This window comes from Neophocaena asiaeorientalis, unplaced genomic scaffold (assembly GCF_003031525.2).
Source record: "Neophocaena asiaeorientalis asiaeorientalis breed wild unplaced genomic scaffold, Neophocaena_asiaeorientalis_V1.1 scaffold110, whole genome shotgun sequence".
NCBI lineage: Eukaryota > Metazoa > Chordata > Mammalia > Artiodactyla > Phocoenidae > Neophocaena > Neophocaena asiaeorientalis.
The window spans coordinates 7,420,726-7,443,621 of NW_020175053.1; the positions used below are offsets into that span (position 1 = coordinate 7,420,726).

The window sequence follows — 22,896 nt, forward strand, 5'->3', positions numbered from 1 at the left end:
GGGGGGTGGGGGCCTGTGTCCAAGTGTCAGTGGAAGGTGGGGGGCGGCGCAGGGGAGCTGCGGGGCCGCAGAGGAGAGTGTTTTCCCAGGAGCCACACGCTGCCTGTGGAGGTTGGTTTGGGCCACACAGCCACTGATGGCGCGTCGAGGACGGTTTGGGTGGCGGCCCGCATGCACCTTTGCTGGCTTCATCTGCAGAGCTGCGTGGCCTGGGGGAATGGGGCCCCAGGGGGAGTGTTTCTCTCCCGCTCAGCCTTCTCTAGGAGCTTTATGAGTTCATCTGCGTTTCTTGATTCATGATTCTTAAAATCCTTAATTTTTTACCTGTGTTCCAGATATTTTCTCAGACTTTAAAATTTCGGGGAAAGGTGGCACATGTTTTTACATCTCTCCTGTGGCATTTCCACTTGTGCTTAAGGAGTCCCCAGTGCCATCGTGCGTGTGTCTCAGGGAAGTTGTGGAAGGCTTTGGTTTTGGGATCTCGCTTGTCCGTGGTGATTGTGTGTGACGTGGGCACAGCGTTTGTTTCCTCCCAGTTGTGCTGGTGTCACTCAGAGCAGTCCCCTCCCCAGGTGGATGGCAGCCTTGCTGGCAACTGAACAGTCAGAATGCCCGTCACAGTCTGTCAGGTGGCTAGTTGGCCCCCCGGCCATCGTGGGCACTAGTGGAGCGGGGAGGGGCCCCCGAAGGGCGGAACACGCCCTCCTGCCTGATGGGTGGTCCCCTGTCTTAGGTGACTTGTTCCCAGTGATTTCCTGCTCATCCTCCAGCGGAGCCCCTGAGAGAGCTTCCCACAGAGAAGGCACTTCCCGCCAGCCATGAGGGCCTCGGGTCGTCCTCCTCGTGCCCTGGCACTCGGCACCTTCCTGTGGGAATTGGCTCTCACTCTGTTTGTTGTTCCTTCCGCCAACGTTACACTTAACCTGTTCACACCAGCTCCACACTGGGCTCTGCAGTGAGTTCCAGGAGGTCCACCCTCACTATTTGTTCGCACGTTGCTTTGGCTCTGATTGCTTATTCTCTAATCTGGATTTTATTTTAATTGGAGCGATGTGACGTGTGTTTTATTTATTTATTTAATTAAAAAATTTTTTTTGTGACGTGTGCTTTGGAACAACAGACGTGCGTGGTGTAGTTTCCATCTAAGGATGTGCCTTGACTTCTCCTTGGATGTCTTCTATCTTCTAATGCGATTTTACAGTTTCTTCACATGGGTCCTTTGCCTTCCTGGATAAGCAATTCCTTAAGGATTTTGTAGTTTGTGATATTTTTGTAAACATTTTTTTTCCCCTAATTCTGGGTGGTTATTGTTCATGTAGAGAAAAACTATTATTTAGGCACTTTATCAAATTCTCTTATATTTCCAGTAGTTTACCGAAACTGTCTTAGGCTTCGTAGACATTCACGTTATCAGCTTGAGGGGATGTCCTCTCCTTCCTGGTGCAAACATGGTCCCCTCACCATCAGGCTGTGCGGGGGAGGACATGGGCTCTGTTGCGTCACCCGATCAGGTTTGCTGTTGGACCTACTTTCTCAAGCGAGGTTGCTGAGTTTGCAGATGCTTTCCTGTAGCGTCTGTCACTGTAACATATGCTGTTTTTCTCCTGGAGGCTGTGGGCCAGCCTTTCTGCTGTGTCCGTGTGTCTGTCCTGGCCAAGATTGTAGACTGCTGCTCCCTCCACATGGGGGCCGGCCTGGGTCATCTGTGCTGGTTTGATGGGGATCTGAGTACCGTGGGCGCTGCCCATGGGGCGAGGTGGCCGGCGCCTTCTGGGGGGACAGCTGAGCAGCTTGGGAGGCGAGGCAGCTGTTGTGACCTCGCTGGGCAGGGACGGCCGCAGAGTGTCCTGCTGACCCTTAGGTGGGCTTTGCTGCTCCGGCCAAGCACTGATTCACATTTTGCCGGAATGGGACTCACCCATCTCTGGATTCTCAGCCTGTGTCCATGCATCCCCCTCTCTCCCCATCCCTGACCACATCTGTGTCCGTTCTTCCTCAGGGCTTACAAGGGTTGTCTGCTCTCACTTTCTCTGTAGTTATTTTCAGTTTCTACCTCGAATTGCTTCTTCCTGGTTTCTGTTCTCTCCTTTCTTATCGGCCTGTGCGTCCCCCGCCCCCTGCTTGCTGGTGGCTGGTGGTTCCGTCTGTCTCATCCTGGCAGGGCTATGTGGCAGGTTTCTTAGCCCCATGGGGCTGGGTGGGCGCTCTGTGTGCTGTTGGCAGGGCCGGTGGTGTCACCTTTTTTTATTATTTCCAACTCTGCTTAAATAGCCAGTAAAACCGCTGCTGGATTGGTGGCGGTTTTCTCTTTTTATTTCTAATATTATCGGGTGTTTTGTCTTTTCAAAGAGCTAATTTTAGACTTTATTTCCTTTCTGTTATGCCTTGGTCTCCCTTTTGTTGTTTTTGTTTTCCTTCTGTTACTTTAGGTTTATTCCATTCTCTCTTTTCTTTAACTGTGTTAGAAGTGAGAATAGGAGACCTGCCTGGTGGCCGGAGGTCGGGGATGCACAATTCCGCGATTTTTGACGTCTGGCAGCCCGATGGGCTTGGAAGGCGTGCGCTCCCTGGGCGGCTGCTGACGCGTGTTGATGGAGCTCGGTCCCGCACGGGCTGTGGGGATGTGGGGGCATTGCTGCACTTCTCTGGGGACTGCTCCATGTTGCGACCATCGCCACACTTCCTGCCTGTATCCCTTCTGTTTGCTTCCATCCTTCTTTTAGCCTTGTAGATTCTTGAAGTCTTAAAGCAGTATCTTACACAGCACACACCTAGATCTTGGTTTATTTTAATTCAGCCTGACAGTCCTAAGTGTATTTAACTTTCTAGTCACTGTGCTGCTTCTGGTGATCTTAATTTGTTTTCTACTTAGTCTTTTCTTCTATTTCTGTTTCCTTCTTTTCGCTCTCTCCTGGTTTGGAACTTAGACGTTTTCCTTGTGGCCACGAAGTACATCCGTCTAATGTCTGAAGTTACTGGTTAGCGCCCTACACGCCCCCCCCCGCCCCCGCCAGTCAACCCGCCGGCTCTCACATCGTGTCCTCGGGGAGTTTAATTTGCCTTTTTAAAAAAATTTTATTTATTTATTTATTTTTGGCTGTGTTGGGTCTTCGTTGCTGCATGCGGGCTTTCTCTCTAGTTGCGGCAAGCGGGGGCTACTCTGTTGTGGTGCAGTGGCTTCTCTTGTTGCGGAGCACGGGCTCTAGGCGCGCGGGCTTCAGTAGTTGTGGCACGTGGACTTCAGTAGCTGTGGCTTCTGGGCTCTAGTGCGCAGGCTCAGTAGTTGTGGCGCACGGGCTTAGTTGCTCCATGGCATGTGGGATCCTCCCGGACCAGGGCTTGAACCCGTGTCCCCTGCATTGGCAGATGGATTCTCAACCACTGCATCACCAGGGAAGCCCCCTAATTTGCCCATTTTTATACCAAATTAAACATGAAGATTTTTGAGGGTGGCCCTTGTGTCCCCTTCCCACGTGTGTCTGTGTCTGGACCCCTTCTTGCTTGTTGCCTCCTTTCTTCCGGGCTACAGTCTGTGGTCCTGTAGTCAGTCTCTTGATGGGACGGGCTGTGGGCACAGCGTCGGCCCAGGAGGAGGTTGGCGGCGGTCAGGCCTGGAGGCAGAGCCCCTGCCCCTTCCTGCACGGCCTGGTAGGGGGCCGAGGCAGGCAGGTGGGGAGGCACAGGCTCTCCCTGACCATCCCTCTTTCCCCAGCTTCATCACCTTCCGCTCCTGCGCATACCTGGACAGGAAGCACACCATCTTCGGGCGGTAAGGAGCTGCACGTGAGGTCTGTGTGTGTCGGGGGTGGGCGGCTACCTTCCCCTGGGCTGGGCCTGCTCCCACTTGCCCCGTCTGTGTCTCTGCACAAGTGGGGGCTTGGGGCTTCTCTGGCGGGGGATGGGGGTGGGCAGGGAGTTGGGCCCTCTGGACCTGAGACCCGTCCCAGTGGCCTACCCAGCGCCCTGCCTGCACCCTCAGGCTCTCCCTTGAATGGTCCCGAGTCTTAAAGCTGGGCCACATCCTGTCTGTCTCCCCATCTCCTGTCTGGAGCTCGGTACCCATCCTGTGAAGGCCCAGATGGTATTTCCAGCTCTGTGGCTTCATGGTCTCTGTCACACCCCCTCTCTGGTCATAGCACAAAATCAGCTACAGGCATTATGAGCGTGGACGGGTCCCGATCAATCTTTGTTGACAGAGCTGGCAGGCAGCTGGACTTGGCCACCAGCCGGGCCCCCGGGGACCCCACCCCTCATCTCTGGGTCCTCCTGGCTCCTTCTGGAGACACTCTGTGCCCCTGGCCTGCACAGGAACATGGCCTTTGGGGGCGCCCTGCCCTGGGCACATTCTCAGGTGCCCCATCGCTCTGCTGCAGGGTTGTCGGAGGCTTTGACACACTGACGGCCATGGAGAATGTGGAGAGTGACCCCAAAACTGACCGCCCTAAGGTATGTGCCCGGGAGCATGGGGGCTGCTCCTCAGGCTTGGCACTGGGCAGGCCCTAGGCGGGCTGGGGGCATGCGCCGGCTCTGCTCACCCCCTCCCGCCCCCACCAGGAGGAGATTCGCATGGACTCCACCACAGTGTTTGTGGACCCCTACGAGGAAGCCGATGCCAAGGTGAGGGGGGCACTCGGGGCCCGTTCCGTCCCCAGGAGCCCCACCCAGCCCAAGGGCTCCAGGCCAGACACTCCCCTGCCTGCCACAGATCGCTGAGGAGCGGAAGAAGACGCGGCTGGAGGCAGCGGCCCTGGAGAGCACAGCCAAGACCAGCCAGCCCCAGCAGGGGAGCCAGGGCCCCCAGACGTACCGCCAGGGAGTGGGCAAGTACATCAGCCCGGTGGTCACGTGAGTCTCCACGGTGCTCTCCCTGCACTTACCGCCGGGGGGTGGGGCAGCTGGGGGCACCACCATGAGCTCGCTGCTGGGGGGCGCCTTGGTGCAGGGTGAAGGAAGGGGGGTCGGGGCCTGGTACCCACATGGCAGCTCTCGTCTGCTGCTTCTCTCCCCAGGAAACGGGTAGCAGAGGAAGAACCCTCCACCAGTGCAGCTGTCCCCGTGGCCAAGAAAAAGCCCAGCCGAGGTTTTGGGGACTTCAGCTCGTGGTAGCAGGCTGGCCGCTCTGGATTCTGGTAGGGACTTGGACTGTGTCCCGAGTTGTCTGCCCTTTGAGCTGCAACTCAATAAAGCTCTGGTCTATTGGCCTGGGTCCTCTTTCCTGGCCTTGGGAGTCCACGGGCCACCTCTTCTCTCCCTGGGTAGGACGGCCTGGCCCTGTCTCCACGTCTGCTCCTCTGCCTCAGTCAGGAGGGCAAAGCCAGCTGGCTCCCGCTGTTCCTGGCAAAGGGCGAGCAGAGGTCCTGGGAGCTGGTGTCTGTCGTCCCCCCAGCCCCTGCCAACTCCTCTCCAGCCTCAGGGCCTGGCCTTGTGCTCACATACGACCTGGGGACCTGCTCAGTGGTGTCTCTTTCTACTGAAGATCTTCAAAGCCTGCCCTTTCCGCGCCCTCCATCCCACAGTCCTCCTGTGATGCTGCTCCCTCGGCTTCCAGAAGCTCCCGTGGAAGCTGAGGGACAGCTGCCTCCTCCCAGGACCCGTCTACTCCCTCTGCAAGGCCAACAGGGTCATCACTGCCCTTCCCCTACTCTCAGCACTTGTGTCCTCGGGTCAGCAAGGCCACCACCCCCTTGGGCTCTGGTCCCGTTTCTCTCCTTTCCTGCCTCACCCGAAACCTCACGTCATTGAGTGCCAACAGCTCTTACTTCTGGAAGGTACTGTGGCTCTTTCTGCGTCTCTGCTTCTGAGCCCTGGGCCTGTCTCACCTGCCTCCTCTGAGCCTCGTGTGCAGGTCCTCATGGATGGCGGCGCCTTCCCTGCACACGGACCCACCGTGCAGCCCCGTCCTCCGAGGCCCCTGCCCATGACCATCAGCTGGGACCTGGGCTCGACGGTGACCTTTCCACTCCCCCGATGCCTTGGGCCAGGCTGCTGTCCCTCACGTCTTCCCAACCCTCTCTCCATTGAGGGGCTTACACGCCCATGCTGTCTCCGGGAGCTGGGGTCACGGGGAGGAGGTGGCCGGGCCTGGTGACGGCCAGCCTAAGTGCTCTTGTGGGCCACACGGGGACGCTTGCCTAGGGCGCCTGGAACCCCAGATGGGGGCTCCGCCCTCAGCAGCTCCTTGGCTACCCCATCAGGTCGCGAGACCCGTGATGCTGCTAACTAGGAGACATTGGATGTTGGAAGCTTTATTTTTAAACCTCACACAGACAGAGGACGGAGAGCCGGACGTGGGGCCAGAGGAAGCCTGTGCATGTGAGCTTGGCAGTCCTGCTTGAGGGGCAAACCTTCGGGCTGGCCTGGGCTTTTGTCCATCTGTCTGTCTGGCAGCCATGCCCAACTGCCCTGAGGGAAGGCCGGCCACCCTGGGCTGCAGCCCTGCAGCGCCACCCACAGTGAAGGACAGGCCTGCCCAGAGCCTTTGACAAATGAGGGTTTACATGTCTGTAGGTCGTTTTGAGCTTAAATTGTAGTTTTCTAGACATTAAAAACATTCAGATTTTGTTACTAGACATTAAAAACATTCAGATTTTGTTAATTCCCTGGTGAGGTTATCAGGTAAATTAAAGAACTTTTTAACTCCCATTTCTGATCCCTCCTAATATCTGACAGATGCCATCAAGAATAAGCATTAAGGTATAAAAATACTGTATATGTACTGTGCAGAAGACATTACATAGTTTAACTTAAATGCATTTATAATCCTGGCATCACCTCCCACTCTTCGCAAGGAAAAAAAATATCTTAAATAAATAAAAGTCACAGGGTGATATTTACTGTTTAGGAATTTAAAAGGGTGGCGCATCCCAGCACTTGACCAGCACATCTGGTTGTGGTCTCGTGAGTGTCCGTCCTCGAAGCTGCTCACGGTCAGTTCATTTGGTTTCAAAAGTAGCTCGGATTTTGCAGAAGACTAACAAGAAAAGTGTTAAGAGTCTTTGTTGGTGTCAGCTACAAAAATACAAAAGTCATCATGGACGACTGGTAAAAACACTTCGATGCCACCACAGAGACGGCACAAAACCAAAGTGCTCAGAGCAGAGGAGCAGTAACTGTGCCCAGAACATACAAAAGCTCTAAATATAAGTTGAGTGTATACAAAGGAATTTTAGGAGGTTCCTCAGCGTCAGGAAGCATCTTTTGGAGAAGCAGCTGGGCCACAGGCTGAAGCTTGGGGAGGAGGCCCAGCTGAGGAGCCGCTGGCTCAGGTGGGGTCTCAGGGATTTGTACTCACGTCTCAGGGAAGGTGCTGGCTGGGCCTTCATGGGGCACTGAGGACCAGGCCCAGGACCCAGCTTGGGAGGCGGCAGAGTGCCTGCAGTGGAGGTCTGCGCTGCGCCAAGCACTTCCCTTGGCAACTTGAGATGCATTCAGGCCCGCTGGTCACCCTCGTGGACGACCCGGCAGGCAGCGCATTCCCCATGATCCAGGCTGCAGGTCCAGGCAGAGATGGTGTCAAAGGGAAGCCCAGGTGAGTGGCTGGGGGTCAGGGGAGGGCCACCCACCAACTGGCAGCCAGTCCCTCTCTGTCCCCAGCCAGCTCATGCTTGTGGCCATAGGACTAACCTCGTCTGAAGGAGTTTGGGAGCTGGCCTGTACCCTCCTCTCCCCCCCGCCCTCAGCCCTCTCTCTGACCCTCAGCACTGGGGTCCCAGGAGTCTCATGACCCGGTGACCACACTGATGGCCCCCAGACGCCCAGTGGCAGGCTGGGCCCACTGGCCAGAGCCAGGTAGAACACTGAAAACGAAAACTGTTGTGGGAATGCCTTTTGGCCTCCATTCTCTGCAAAGCGGCCAGAACCCGTGGGTGGTGCCCACTCCGTGCATAGGCACAGTAAGTCGGAACTTGAACCTGTGGCAGAAACGCAGGACTCGGGAGGCTGGCTGCTGGGCCTTGCCTGTGTCGGCCCACAGGACAGAACCAGGGAGGCACGGGGACCTGTTGAGCAAACCAGACATCTTCACTGCAAAGTTTAAACCTGTCTTCCAACTGTAACCTTTTGCAAAATTTTAAAACTATCTGGCAAATGTTAAATTTGGAAGCTTAGCCTGCTCTGGCCTCTTTCAAATATGCAAAAAATAATTCTTTTTTTTCAAGTACATCAGAGTAGAAAAGGAAACCCGATTTCCCTTGGTCCAGCGCGTTCCACTCTTAACTCCATGGACCAGCCGCCCAGTGCCTGACCTGGAGCCCCCATGGGCCTGGGCCTGGGCCTGCACACTGGCCCAAGACCGTCTCTGCTAACGACTCGTTCAGTCGCCTGTGAGATAAGGAAGCTACTGGCTTAAGTAAACATGTTACCTTAGACACTTTTCTCTATAGCTTATCTAAAATGTTATTACTGGTGGCCTCTGTTTTTGAACAAGGCTAAAAAACACCCTTGGTGCATAGATTCATAGATTTCTGAGAGATTCCTAAGTAAGCACTGCCCTCACAGCTCATCTGCAAGAAGAATAACCAACGTTGTTGTTCCGCGAATCGGGGAGAAGTTACCATACCTTCTCTCCAAACAAGAGGGGAACCTGGCTCTCCGAAGAGACCTCCCTGTGGGCTTTGGGGCTTCGGTCTGGTTTTCTATCAAACACGAAGGAGCACAGCCAAACTATCTTAAAGGCATTGGTTAAAGAAGGTGTTAGCTGGATGGATAAGTCACCAGTTGGTTAGGTCTTTTCTCTACATCTTGAGAAATTAGAAAAAGGGCATTGAAACTTTTCAGAAATAACCGTATTATTGAAGAAGACACAGATCGGAGGGATGCCTTACCCAGGGGATTGGCCTGGAGAGGCCGCCTGTGAGGCTCGAGTTCAAGAAACACTGCCATCAGATGTGCCTATGTTTCCATTACTTTTACCGTCTCTTTCACAAAATCGTATTCAAAAGTTTTCACTTTACTCCCAACCATTGTCTTTGATCATGTGAGCAAGCTCGATGATAAATTTTCCTTCCTTATATTTCTGACTGCTCTCAAAGGCGTGTTCCTTGAAAAAAGAGAGACAAGGTTTCAGGACAGAATCGGTTTTGTTTTTCAACTTCATTTTACACTTTGCAAAGAAAATAACTGCAGTATCATGTCTCCCCAGACGCCCCTTGCGCCGTGTGGTCCAGGGCAGGGGAGGGGTGGCTATCTGGGTGACCAGCCCTCAGGAGCAGGGCAGGTCTGGCCTGGACTCGCAGAGTGATGGTGAAACTTGTCGGGAACTACTGATTCAAGTTTGTTACTGAGCACCGACCACGTGCAGGGCAGTTTGGGAAGGGAAGCCAAGCAAAGGCCTCCTTCCCGGGACTCCAGGTACAGGGGAGTGAAGTCCTCAGGGCCACAGATGGTGGACAGGGGAAGGCCCTTCTCGGCGAGGGATGCAGTGGCTCAGACACAGCGCCCCCGTGCTGGAGTCTGAGGGTGGGTGGTGTGTGGGACAGGACCAGGGCACAGGGCCCAGGCGGGTCCTGGGGGTGGGCCCCGAGGGGTCTGCTGTGAGCACAACTGCAGGGTCATGTCCAGTCCCCCACCTCCCACCTGGCTGGTGACCATCCCTCCCTCCCCCAGTATATGGACTCTAAAAGATGTGGTTTTAAAACGTGTTCCTTGACTGGCAGCACCTATCCCGCTTCCTGGCATGTTTTGTTTCCACTGGGAACGTGTTCTTTATTACAGCGGACCCGCGGTCACTCACGTATTTCCACCCGAGTGTGGTCTTGCAGTTCTCACAGTAGATGTCCGCCACGGCATGCAGGCCGGTGAGAAGGACCCGCTCCTCCGCAGGGCCGCAGCCCACATTCACCCTGTGGGGAGGAGGCGCTGGGACCCTCATGGGGCCCCGGGCCCACAGTTCCGCCCCCACCAGCTGTTCCCAGGACACAGGGTGTCCTTCCTGACTCCCCCCACCTTTGAACAACTTCTTGCCTCCCCCGAGAATTCAGGATGGGACAGGCTGTGGGGAGGGGTCCGCAGTCCTGCTGTCTCGGTGGAAATCAAGGTCTACCCCAGTGGGAAACAAACCACACCCAGCCTGGGAAAAAAGCATCTGCTTTTCCGAGCCCTCGATGGCAGCGAGCACGGGCAGGCTCTCAGAAGCAGCACGCGGGGCCTGGTGGCAGACACGGCACTGGCAAGGCCAAGGCAGTGATACTCACACTGAGTTGAAGAGGTAGGCTCGTCCCTGACTTCCCTGAAAGGACTGCAAAGAAGAAAGAGGGATTAAAGGCTTTGTCGTGGTCAGATGGAAGTGACGCCATTCATCACCAGCTGGATCGCAAGGCCACGTCGGGGCGGCTCCACCCAGAGGGCCTCTGTGCTTGATTATTTTAAAGAACAGCTTACTATGGGCTTTGGGGTCCTTTGAAAGAAGCACCTCAAATTCCTTTTCGACACTAACAACCCACTCCCCCCACCGTGTGGCCAGAGCAGTGCCTGAGCTACACGGCCGATCTGGAGGCCCCGGAGCAGTTCTCGCTCCGAAGCTGGTGCTGAGGGGCTGCCCTTCCACTGAAACTTCTGAATGCACAGAGGGGCCACAGAAGCAGTGATGGCACAGACACCACCTTATCTGATGGCTTTCCCTTAAGATGATGGACCCAGGACTTCCCTGGTGGTCCAGTGGTTAGGACTCTGCACTTCCACTACACGGGGCACGGGTTCCATCCCTGGTCAGGGAACTAAGATCCTGCAAGCCGCACATGTGTCCCCCCCCACCAAAAAAAGGACCCTGTCACTTCCTTATCACAAGTACAGAGATGATGTTCTAACTGCCTGAAACAAGAGGCCTAAGCATGGATTCCAGAAACTTCTTGATGACTTTGTTTTCAAAGGAGCACAAGGCTCCTGCCCAGGGAGGCAGACTTAGAGGAAGGGTGGGGGTCGTGACCCACAAGCACGGGGAGGGAGGACAATCACTGTCTCCCGAGAGATTGTTTTAAATGTTCCCAAGTGGTTGGTTATAAACAGGACAAACTGCTAGTCAAGAGTTCAAGGCAATGAGGCAGGTCCTGCCCTCTTCACCCCCAGGGGGCTGCTCGTGGCCCCCACAGCGCCGTGGCCCTGGCAGAGCTTCCCTCCCAGGCTCTTTCCTGAAAGATCCAATTGCCCCCAAGGCAGCCTCTTCTCTTCTTAACCATTCTGAGTTTTAAAATTTTCTTAATTCCCTTATTATGAAACTATTTCCACAGATTTTCCAGGCTTCCTTTGTACTGTCCACGTCCTCTGGCTTTACATGAATTTAACTGCTCTTACAAGTCACTGACTCATCTTACTGTGGGATCTTCAGAGGCCCGTGGCCTGGCCCCCAAAACCCACCACTCGGCCAAGACCACGATGTAGCTGCCCTCACTAACACACACAATTTCCCTCAGTACCATCCACAGGGCTCCAGACATTCTGGGCCCAGCAAACCCAGGAGGCCATGGGGTGGTTCAGTATTTGTCTACACTTAGCCTCAGTGATCATGGCTGAGGACAGCCTACTGAGTTCTTGACCAGACACGTGCCTTGGAGATCAGCTCATCGTGATTGGCCAGGTGGGCCCTGCAGTGGACACAACTGTACGTTCGGTGGCAGTTCGGCAGATACGCTTGGAAAGTTTTGGACCTTGTCATCTTCACCATCTCCGCTGGGCACTCCTGGCTCAGCTCAGGGCTGGCACGGGAGGAGCTGCAGCTCTGCTGGGCTCTCTGACAGAAGAAACACTGGAACATGCACGCAAGAGCCGTTGTTGTTCGGAGGGCGTGTGGCTCTGTCCACACAGCTGGGGTGAGAGAAAAACGCCACAACCTGTCAACAAGTCAACACAGAGCAGAGGGTCACAGAGAGAATGAAACACAAAAAGTGTGTTTAGGAAGCCTGTTGTGAAGAAGGGACGTGCAGGCCTAGACGTTAAAGATCTAATAGTTCAATAGTAATATGAGTACATAAAACACTAATAGCTAATCATGGCTTAGCCATTCTAAATTTAGTTGGAAGTGGCAGGTGAACTAGTTTTACACATAAATAATTTGAGAAAACTTGCCCAAATACATCTTATATTGTGTGGCTTCAGAAAACGGGAAACAGTAGCCAACACGACTCCCATCTGAGTGAGGCCAGCAGCACTGCATACATCTTGTCCCAAACAATGGAACTGGCGACTCAAAGCACCATGACATTTATGAATACGTGTGTGATGGATCCAGTATTAATCTCTGAGAAATTACGTGTCAGTCCAGAAGTAAACCCTCACATATAAAGTCAAGTGATTTTCAACAAGGGTGTCACAACCATTCAATGTGGAAAGAACAATCTTTTCAACAAATGGTGTGGGAAAACAAGATACTGACATGTGAAAAGAATGAAGTTGGACCCCTGCCTCACACCATATACAAAAATGCACTCAAAATGGATCAAGGAACTAAATGTAAAAACTATAACTATAAGACCCTTAGAAGAAAATGTAGGGAATAATCTTCATGATGTTGGATTTGGCAGTGACTTTTTGGATCTGACAGCAAAAGCACAGATGTGTGTGGATTTACAGAAGGTAAAGTGAGAGGAAAATGGGGCAGAGGCACTATGTGAGGAGATGAGGAGGCGATTCCAGAACTGAAGAAAGACACCAATCCACAGACAAGTCCAACAATCCCAAGCAAGATAAATAAAAAAGCCACAGCTGATCACATAACAGTGAAACTGCAGAACACCAAAGAAAAAAGAAAAACAGTCTTAGAAGCATCCAGAAAGGAAGGGAAAATTACCTTTCAACAGCAACTTCCCAAGTAAAACAGTGGAACCCAGAAGGCAGTAGGGGAAGGTACCTGTAAAGTCCTGAAAGATAATAACTGCTTCCCCAGAATTCTACATGCAGTGAAAATATCTTTCAAGAATTCAGGAAATGGGGGCTTCCCTGGTGGCGCAGTGGTTAAGAATCCGCCTGCCAATGCAGGGGACACAGGTTCAAGCCCTGGTCCGGGAAGATCCCACATGCCGCAGAGCAACTAGGCCCTTGCGCCACAACTACTGAGCCTGCGGTCTAGAGCCCGCGAGCCACAACTACTGAAGCCCATGCACCTAGAGTCCGTGCTCCGCAACAAGAGAAGCCACCTCAGTGCGAAGCCCACACACTGGAATGAAGAGCAGCCCTTGCTTGACGCAACTAGAGAAAGCCTGCGCATAGCAACGAAGACCCAACACAACCATAAATAAATAAATAGATAGATAGATAGATAGATAAATAAATAAAAATAATTCAGGAAATGACATTTGCAGACAACTAAAAAATTTGACTTCTGCAAAATATCTCTAAAGGATATCCAAGGATATGATTCAGACAGAAAAACAAAACAAAAAACCCCCACTAAAGTCTAAACTTCAGACTCTAAAAGAAGGCGGAATGGTGAGTAAAGAAAATGGTCAATGTGCAGGTGGGCAGAGCAGCAGCGTCTCACAGAACTTTGAAGAGATCCGCTCATATGTGAGCAGGAGAAGCCAGGGTAAAGGCTCAGACCAATGACTCCCAGAGTCTGGGTACTGTCCAAAAAAGAAGACCCACGTATGGATTAAATGTAGATTCTGGTACATTAAGGATAAATATTGTAATTTCTGATGAAACTTCTGCAAGAACAAAGAGCAGGTGTATAACTTCCAAACCTGTAAAGGGAGGTGAGGAAGGGAGGAAAAACACCATGGGAAGAACAGGAAGCACAACGACAGAAGGAAGATTTAAACCCAAATATTTCAATGCATATATTAAATATAAATGAACTAAATGTTAGAGTTGAAGGTTTCAACTAGACAGAAAACAAACTTTATCTAGATGCTACTTATGAGACACAAACCTTAAACAAGGATGCAGAAAGGATAAAAAGATATGGCTAGAACCTGGGTGGTGGCAACACAGACCTATGAATCATAATTATTTGCTAACAGTATATTTGTTTTATGGATACCTTGTATGTATGTGATTCACACAAAGAAGTTTAAATAGAAAAATGCAAATCAAAACCACAATGAGATATCACCTCACACCTGTCAGAATGGCTATCATCAAAAAGAACACAAATAACAAATGTTGGTGAAGATGTGGAGAAAAGGGAGCCCTCCTACACTGTTGGTGGGAATGTAAATTGGTGCAGCCACTATTGCGAACAGTACGAAGGTTTCTTAAAAACTAAAAACAGAGCTACCATATGATCCAACAATCCCACTCCTGGGCAAATATCCGAAGAAAATCATACTTTGAAGAGATACATGCACCCCAATGTTCACTGCAGCACTATTTACAATAGACAAGATACAGAAGCAACCTAAGTGTCCATCGACAGATAAATGGATAAAGAAGATGTGGTATATTTCTACAATGGAATATTAGCCATAAAAAAGAATGAAATAATGCCACTTGCAGCAACATGGACTGACTTAGAGATGATCATACTAAGTGAAGTTAAGTCAGACAGAGAAAGACAAATATCATATGATACCACTTACAGGTACAATCTAAAAACTGATACAAATGAACTAATTTACAAAACAGAAGCAGACTCACAGACTTAGAAAACAAACTTATGGTTCCCAAAGGGGAAAGGTAGGGCAGGGGGTTGGAGGGGAGGGATAAATTAGGAGCTTGGGATTAATTTACACACACTACTATATATAAATAGATAACCAACAAGAACCTGCTGTATAGCACAGAGAACTCTACTAAATATTCTGTAATCTTTCCCATATAGGGAAAAATATCTGAAAAAGAATGAGTATATGTATATATGTATAACTGAATCACTCTGCTGTATACTTGAAACTAACACAACATTGTAGATCAACTATATTTCAATAAAAATTAACAAAAAAAAGAAGTTAAAGTAGCAAAAGGATAGAAAAAGGTATTTAAATAATAAAGGGACTTCCCTGGTGGTACAGTGGGTAAGACTCCACACTCCCAATGCAGGGGGCCCAGGTTCGATTCCTGGTCAGGGAACTAGATCCTGCATGCCGCTACTAAGAAGCCCGCATGCCGCAACAAAGACCCAGCGCAGCCAAACTAAAAACAAATATTGAAAAATAATAATAAAGTAAAAGCTATATTAAATATATTCATATTTTGCTTATATAGTAACATTTTAAAATTTTTTTAAATTATTTTTGGCTGTATTGGGTCTCTGTTGCTGCATGCAGGCTTTCTCTAGTTGCCACGAGCAGCGGCTACTCTTCGTTGTGGTGTGCGGGCTTCTCACTGCAGTGGCTTCTCTTGTTGCAGAGCACGGGCTCTAGGTGTACAGGCTTCAGTAGTTGTGGCACACAGGCTTCAGTAGTTGTGGCATACGGGCTTAATTGCTCCAGGGTATGTGGGATCTTCCTGGACCAGGGATCGAACCCATGTCCCCTGCATTGGCAGGTGGATTCTTAACCACTGTGCCACCAGGGAAGTCCCTACACAGTAATATTTAATCGAAAAACTTTATGAGATAAAACAGTAGGGAGATAAACAGCAAGCGTAAATACTGTTACCTAATAACAGTCTCAAAATATGTAAGTCAAAAATTGAAAAAACCTTGAGATAAATTTATAATCAAAATAGGACTAGTAATTGTAGTATATAGTTTACATAGTAATTTATATATTTAGAGTACATTTAGTATATATAAATACATAGTATATATTTGTATAAAATATAGTATATATTTTACTGCATCTTTCACTAACTGGTAGAACAACACAAACGAGGGCAGATATACAGGATTTGCACATTGTGATGAAGAAACTGGAATTAAAATACATGTAGAAAACTGTATCTAAGAACCACAGACTCATTTACTGCACACATTTACAAAAGTTGACCACACGGCACATCTCAACAAATTCAAGGACTGAAACCACAGTATATTCTCTGATGACCACAATACAATTAAATTAGAAATCAATAATAAAGTATAACTAGAAAAATCCTCGGGCTTCCCTGGTGGCACAGTGGTTGAGAGTCCGCCTGCCGATGCAGGGGACACGGGTTCACGCCCCAGTAAGATCCCACATGCCGCGGAGCGGCTGGGCCCGTGAGCCATGGCTGCTGAGCCTGCGCTTCCAGAGGCTTTGCTCCGCAACGGGCGAGGCCACAACAGTGAGAGGCCCGCATACCGCAAAAAAAGAAAAATAAAAATAAAAAATAAAAAAATAGATATGATTCAAGAAGAAATAGAAAACCTGAATAATCCTATAAACATCAAGGAAATCAAATCACTGGTAAAAAGTCTCCTCCCCCAATATGCACACATATCAATGCAAATCAAACACACCTACAGGCAAGGAGCTTCCCTGAAGAGTTCCACCATATTCAAGGAAGAATTCATTCCAATCCAACACAAACTCTTTCAGGAAAGAGAAAGGGGAAGCACTCTCCAACCATCTGATGCAGCTTAAACTGACACCAAACCTGGGTCAGGGCAGTACAAGAATGGAATTCAGGGGAGTTCCCTGGTGACCTAGTGGTTGGGATTCTGGGCTTTCACTGCTGTAGCCCCGGTTCAACCCCTGGTCAGGGAACAGATCCTGAAAGACCCGCGGTGCAGGGAAAAAAAAAAAAAAGGAATTCATTGTAAGTTTCTTCAAAAAAACCAAGATGCAAACATCCTAATATGACCAAACAGGGTCTAGCAGTACTTTAAAGGATGGTACAATATAATTAAGGTGATTTTATCACAGGAATGCAAGATCATTTAATATCAGAAAAATTTACCACCAATTGTTCTGTTTATCTCAATAGATGCAAAAAAAAAAAAAAAGCATTCAACAAAAATTTAACATCCATTCACAATTTAAAAAACATTCCACACAAACTAAGATTGTAAGAGAACTTCCTTACCTTTTACGAGGCATCTACCAAACAAATAAAAAAATCCCAAAACCACTCACAGCAAACATCATGCTTAATGGTAAAACTTAGAAAACATTATCTTTGACATCAGGAATAAAGCAGGATGCTCTCTACACTGCCACTTCCATTCAACGGTACCAGAAGTCCCAGCCAGCTGGTAAATCAAGAAAAGGCTTATAAGGGAAAACATACTCTCATACAACAGTGTAACAATAAAGTATCTAAGAGCACATTCAAAGACCAGAAACACCTTTACAGAGAACATTAGAAAACTCTGAGGGGTATAATAAAAACCTAAAGCAATGGAGAGCTAAATCATGACCAGGACTGGAAGATACTGTAAAAATATGAACCGTCCCCAAAGTAATTGTTAAATGCAATTCAAATCACAATCCAGGAGGGTGTATGTGTGTGTACAAATGAGCCAGGGAGTCAGCGAGACAGAGAGAGCTTTGAGTCTAGAACTTATCTTACAAGTGTCTGCAGGGGAGTTTTCCTTGACCCTCTTAGGGTCCCTGGCTGGGTTTGAAAATGAAACTAACAGAGTAACAGGAGCAGGAAGTTTTTATACCTTTTAGACAAGGAATCAGTAAGTTTGTGAAGAACTGACGAGGCTGGAGGGGTTTGGGCTGGGGTGGTCCATGGTGAAGGAGTAACTAGGAAGACAAGACAAGGTTTGTTTATACAGATTTCTCGGCCCCAATTCCCTGCCTTCCCTCTTCCTGGTGCAGGGAGAGGGCCCTCTCAAAGGGGAGTTTCATGGCCGGGTTCAGGGAAGAAGGTCACTCTGACCACCCCGCTTCTGCTGTTTTCTCAAACTCCTTCAAGCTTAAGATACTCAGGAAGCCTAGGTGCCACACGTTGGGGTGGCGTGTCCTGAACTCCATCACGTCAGAGGCCAGAAGCAGCCAGAGGGGAGCTCGTGCTGCACCGGAGCCGGCCTGGGAGCGGTCATTTCAGGGTCATTCAGACTCACCAAGGCTGGGGTATCCCGGCTCAGGACAGAAAAACCAGCCTTAGCAAGGACGGAAAGCACTTGTTCTGACTGCAGTGCTGACTGAACACATGTTGTCTGTTTCAGTATCTTCACCTGAGTTTTTCTCTTTGTATTTAAAGGACCCTTAAATGAATAAACTCCTCTCTTATCCCTGGTGGTTCAGGCCTTCAGAGTCCTGGGCCCCGTTAGTGGCAGAAGCACGGCTCCCAGTGACCTGAACAGAGACTAAAGAAACGGGCTTCACTTAGCCCATCCTTTAGACAAATGACACCACTCTGACTCATAATTAGAAAGCAGGACACCCCTCGTTTCTAAATCAGAGTGGCCTCTGATGGGGCAACTCTTATTTAAAGGGGAAACTTAGGACGTCCCTGGCAGTCCAGAGGTTAGGACTCCGTCCCCCACTGCAGGGGGCCCGGGTTTAGTCCCTGGTGGGGGAACTAAGATCCCGCAAATAAAATAAAGTGGCAACTTGCCAAGTGTTTCTGTTTCTTTGAATTTCTCCATGCCGTGAATGCCCCCCACATGCCGGGGGCCTACCTGAACGCCCCTTCCCTCGGAGCAGCCCCACTCTCGGGTTCCTGTCACCTTTGTGGAGCCTGGTCCATCCTCGGCACCTACAGTCACCCTTCAAAGGCTGGGTGTGCCTCCCACCCTGGCGTCCCGCCCTCTGCCCCTGTCACCGCCCTCCCAGGGGTCCTAGCGGAGCAGCGGCTCAACCTGGCTGGATCTCAGTCACAGAGAAGCATGTCGTGATTTAACTAGGCTTTCAGGCTGGATGTCCCCGAGGCAGGGAAATCCTGGCCAAGTTCTCCAGCCACCAGTACACAGACGGGCTCTTCCAACCACACCTGCTGACAAGTCAGGACCCACCTTAGTACCTGAGGTGCAATGCATCACGTGCCTCACTTCTACTGCAGCCGCTGTGTCCCCGGGGTTTGGGGAGCAGCCACCACCCCACGAAGATGTTAGTGTGGGGTAAGTTCTTAGGCCAAAAACAACATTCTGGATTCCAGAAGTTTCTCTCCTAAAATAAGCATGGATATTTATTTTAAGACAGCGTAAATCAGGCCCATGTCCATATGGTGCTGTTACCACGCTTCCAAAGACAAACCCTGAGAACCAGCTCCCAAGCAAGCAGCTGACACTCCCGGGAGGGCGTGGGCTCCCGGCCCTTCTCGTCCCCATATGGGTTCACTTGTCCTCCCAGCCCTGCCTCGCCCATCTGGAGGGACGGAGGCACAAGCGGGCAAGGAAGCGGGTCTCCCTGGGGCTGGTGCACAAGCTCCAGCGCTGGCAACAGTGGGGAAGAACACAGCTCAGAAGGCCAAGGTGCTGCCCACGCGCCTGTCCCATCCAGCAAGGAGAGAGCAGCCCATCCAGCACCATCACGAGGTGCCCAAGAGCCTTGTGGCCCAGGCTGCTGCTGGTCTATGAGAATCCCATGAATTAACAGCAGCCCTAAGACACGAGTGGTCTGATTAGTCCCACCGTTCAGACAGGGAAACGGACACCCCGAGAGCTAGTAAGCAAGCTGTGCAGCTGGATTCAAAGCTGAGAATCTACACCCTGGACCCCTGTAAACACGTGTCTGTAGACACGTGAGCAGGTGTGAGCATCACAAACGGATGCAAACCAAAGGCACACTGTACCTGTCTTACAACCTAGCAGGTTGGCAAAAATTTTTTAAAGTTGACAACCCCACTGGCGAAGGCACCTGGGACATCACTGCCATCTGGCAGCACCCACTGGCGCTCCCAGGTGCAGGCCCCAGGCCCAGGGTCCATCCCCGGCATTTCCCCCCAGGCTGCTTGGCCCCTGTGCAAAGTAACCCAGGAAAAGGCTGTTACAACATTGCCTGTAATAACTAGAGATTAGAAACCATCTCCCGTCTCACCAAGAGACTGGCCAAATGCACTGATGGACTTAACAGAACTGTTTCTAAGGTGGGGCCTCAGCCACTTCCTTCTCACCATCTACTTTTTTGTAACTTTTGATTTTGATACCAAGTGTAGGTACTGATCACAAACACACACACACACAGCACATGAGCCCACAGGCGTTGGGGGGGGCATGGAAGGTGTCCTTCAAAGAGCAACAGCACGTGTACAATTTGCTTTGGGCAGTACCAGCTTCCCTTCGCACACATGGACTTCCTACTTAAATTAGAGGGTGAAAAGCTCTTTTCCACATCCCTGGAACCGCAGCCTTCCTGGACTCCTGGACCCGCTGGGAGGGGCAAGAAGACTCCTTCAGTTCTCCCGGCCGCCTCCTGTGCCCTTAGATGAAGCCCCCTCTGCCCTCATGCCCCACCAGCTGCCCCCACGTCCCCCCGTAACCAGCATCCCCCAGCCTGGCCTGCCTCCACCTCCTCCCACCAGACTGCTAAGGAGGGCGCTGGCACTGAGCCTTTCTTTTCTAAGAACCTGTGATACATTCTTTTTAATTTCTCCCACTAACTAAGTTTCCCAGCCGTGGCCCTGGGATGCCTCCTAGCAGAGGTTGCCTTTTTCCTCGCTAAGAAGGGAAGATGCAGGCATGACAGAGGGAGGGCTGCCCTGTCTTCAGCTGGAAGTGGGAGGAAAGAGCCTGGGAATCTTATGCCATTTTATTAAGCACATGCTAATTGAAACATAATTAAGCATCCCTGTGTTGGGGAAGGGAAGGGAAAAAACAGAGAGGCAGAGAGAAGCCAGAATGGGGCCGGTGCTGGGGCTTTGGGGGCCATGTGGCGGCGGGAGTCAGGCTGCTGAGGGGGCTCGACCCAGCCAAGCCACATACGCAGAGCCTGTGGGGCCTCAAGCTGAGCTGGTACCCAATCTGTAAAATGGGGGTGAATCGTGAGTCCCACGGAGGATCCAAGAATCACACCAGGTGTCAGGTTGCTGTTGCAGTAGCCGAGGGTTGGCAAGCTGTCTCAACGCCTCACAAACCCCATGGGGAACCCTGGTCCTGGTTCTCAGGCTTCCCAGGTATGGACTACGTGGCTTGGCTCCATCACCGGCAACAGGCTTTCAGCAGTGCCGGTGCCACTATCACGGGAGTGATGTCGCCGGCAGCTGACTGGACCTCATTCTCTCGACTTCTTTGCTGAATTCAACTCACACTGTCCTCCCCGGAACCCTCAGCCTCCAGTGACCTGGCGGCTCAGAACTTTCTCCATCCTCCCCTCACTCAACTCTCTGCTCACAATTCCCACTCCCTGCAGGTTTTGCTGATTAGCAGATCTAACTACTTTCTAAGAAGTTAAAAGCAAGTGACTTGCGAATAAAGTGTCAGAGATGAGAAGGTTTTAAAGCAGGGGACTTCTACTGCTTCTTCATATTTGAAACTATGTTCCACTCATCAGCCTACCAGGGAGAAAAAGACACTGCATGGAAAGTCCTTGCCCTCTGTACCCGCCACCCCCGCCCCTTGAGAGGATCCTGGCGGAACCTGGTGAAGGCAGGTAGGGATCAAAGGCTCTCAACATAAAGAGCTTTATAAATTTTAGTGCTTCAAAAATGGAAAAAGTAATGTCTGGAGTTTAGTCAAAGGCATATACCTCTAACAGTTTTTAACTTTGGCAAACATACCATGGCAACATGGGATGGTAACACCGGGGACACGGAGTGCGGGGCACGTCAGGACTGTCTGTACTATCCTTGCAACTTTTGTGTAAATCTAAAGTTTCCAAAATAAAGAAGTTGATTTAAAATCAGAAAGACGGGAACTTCCCTGGTGCTGCAGTGGTTAAGAATCCGCCTGCCAATGCAGGGGACACGGGTTTGAGCCCTGGTCCGGGAAGATCCCACATGCCATGGAGCAACTAAGCCCGTGTGCCACAACTACTGAGCCTGCGCTCTAGAGCCCAAGAGCCACAACTACTGAGTCCGTGTGCCACAACTACTGAAGCCTGAACACCTAGACCGTGCTCCGCAACAAGCCGCTGCGAGAAGCCCGCGCACCACAACAAAGAGTAGCCCCCACTTGCCACAGCTAGAGAAAGCCCGCGCGCAGCAACGAAGACCCAATGCAGCCAAAAATAAATAAAATTAAAAAAAATAAAATCAGAAAAACGATTAATCAGATTGGTAATTAAGATCATTCAGTTACTTTTTTAAAGTGCCCACTACAGGCCAAGACTTGTGCTACAGCTATGCTAAGATGGGGTCCCCCTGGTCCTGGCTGAGGGGCTCCCACACGCAGAAGACACTCTAGCCCCTGAGATGCAAGGGGAGGCAGCGGGAGGGGCTCCCAGAACCTGAATTAGCTCCCCTCAGACCAGATCCCACGGCGAGGGTCGGGGGGACCCGGGCAGGATCGCAACACTCAACACCGGGATTAAGCACAGCTGCCGCGGAGGGGCAGGGGCTCAACCAACGTGTGTTCCATCTCGGAGCAGAGCGGAGGCCGCAGCAGGCACAGGTGCAGGGAGAGCAGCAGCTTGCTCAGGGACGCACCTGAAGGCCATCCCCGGAGGAAGGAGGCCTAGGTAGGAGTTCAGGAGATTGAGTGTTATGGGTGGAAAGAATAACATTCTTTGCAAGGAAACAACAGGTTGAGGTGTGTATATTTCATACAGAAGAAAAATGCAACTGCACAGAAGAAGCTTGGGGTGGGGACGCCAACGTCGTCCACACCGTGGTCCATCTAAGACGGAACTGCAGCCCTTACCCACGCAGAACTTGACACGTAACCTGGACTCCCGGCGATGCCCGTTGGAGACCGGCCCCGCCCGGGAGAGGAGTCAGGCTCCTGCAGGCTCTGCGCCCGTGAAACTCAGTCGGTGCCACAAGTGGGGAACGAATGCGGAGCGAGGCATTTCGGCCTCGCCCTTCACGTGGGCAACTTGAAACGCCCCCCTTCTGTGAACACGCTGGGAGGCCCCTTTTGTCCTCATTTCCCTCCCCAGGCGCGACCTTTCTTTTAGGGGAAAAGCCTGTTATCGTCAGGCGGGCGGCTCCTCCCGAGCCTTCTCCAGGGCGGGGTGGGGAGGGCGGGAGGAGGGAGAACCGGGGAAACGCTCCTGA

The 22,896-nt window shown here is 51.1% G+C and overlaps 2 protein-coding genes across 5 annotated transcripts in view; one reads left to right on the forward strand and one right to left on the reverse strand.

Annotated features, from left to right (window-relative positions):
• PPIL2 (peptidylprolyl isomerase like 2) overlaps window positions 1-5,400 on the forward strand; it is a 23,559-nt gene extending 18,159 nt beyond the window's left edge. Inside the window, exons 16-21 of one of the 3 annotated variants that reach the window (XM_024763714.1) lie at window positions 3,713-3,769; window positions 4,374-4,446; window positions 4,555-4,617; window positions 4,706-4,845; window positions 5,010-5,129; window positions 5,260-5,400. In XM_024763714.1, the coding sequence (XP_024619482.1) occupies window positions 3,713-3,769; window positions 4,374-4,446; window positions 4,555-4,617; window positions 4,706-4,845; window positions 5,010-5,106 (430 nt within the window). In that variant the 3' untranslated portion in view covers window positions 5,107-5,129; window positions 5,260-5,400. Of the gene's footprint in view, window positions 1-3,712; window positions 3,770-4,373; window positions 4,447-4,554; window positions 4,618-4,705; window positions 4,846-5,009; window positions 5,200-5,259 lie in introns of those variants that run through there. The other 2 variants (XM_024763713.1, XM_024763715.1) reach the window with 2 other exon arrangements.
• A 138-nt stretch (window positions 5,401-5,538) lies between these two features.
• Window positions 5,539-22,242, reverse strand: YPEL1 (yippee like 1). 2 transcript variants are annotated; one of them, XR_003005750.1, is made up of 8 exons: window positions 22,128-22,242; window positions 18,758-18,911; window positions 17,459-17,543; window positions 11,540-11,822; window positions 10,191-10,234; window positions 9,731-9,839; window positions 7,911-9,037; window positions 5,539-7,488 (listed from the first exon to the last, which is right to left on the reverse strand). XR_003005750.1 is itself a non-coding variant. In XM_024763717.1 (7 exons), the coding sequence occupies exons 4-7, from the start codon at window positions 11,744-11,746 to the stop codon at window positions 8,948-8,950; spliced, it is 450 nt and encodes a 149-aa protein (XP_024619485.1). In that variant the 5' UTR covers window positions 11,747-11,822; window positions 17,459-17,543; window positions 18,758-18,911; window positions 22,128-22,242; the 3' UTR covers window positions 5,539-8,947. The 2 variants fall into 2 exon arrangements, 1 of the variants encoding a protein (XP_024619485.1); XM_024763717.1 differs by having other exon boundaries at window positions 5,539-9,037.
• Between the last annotated feature and the right edge of the window lie 654 nt (window positions 22,243-22,896).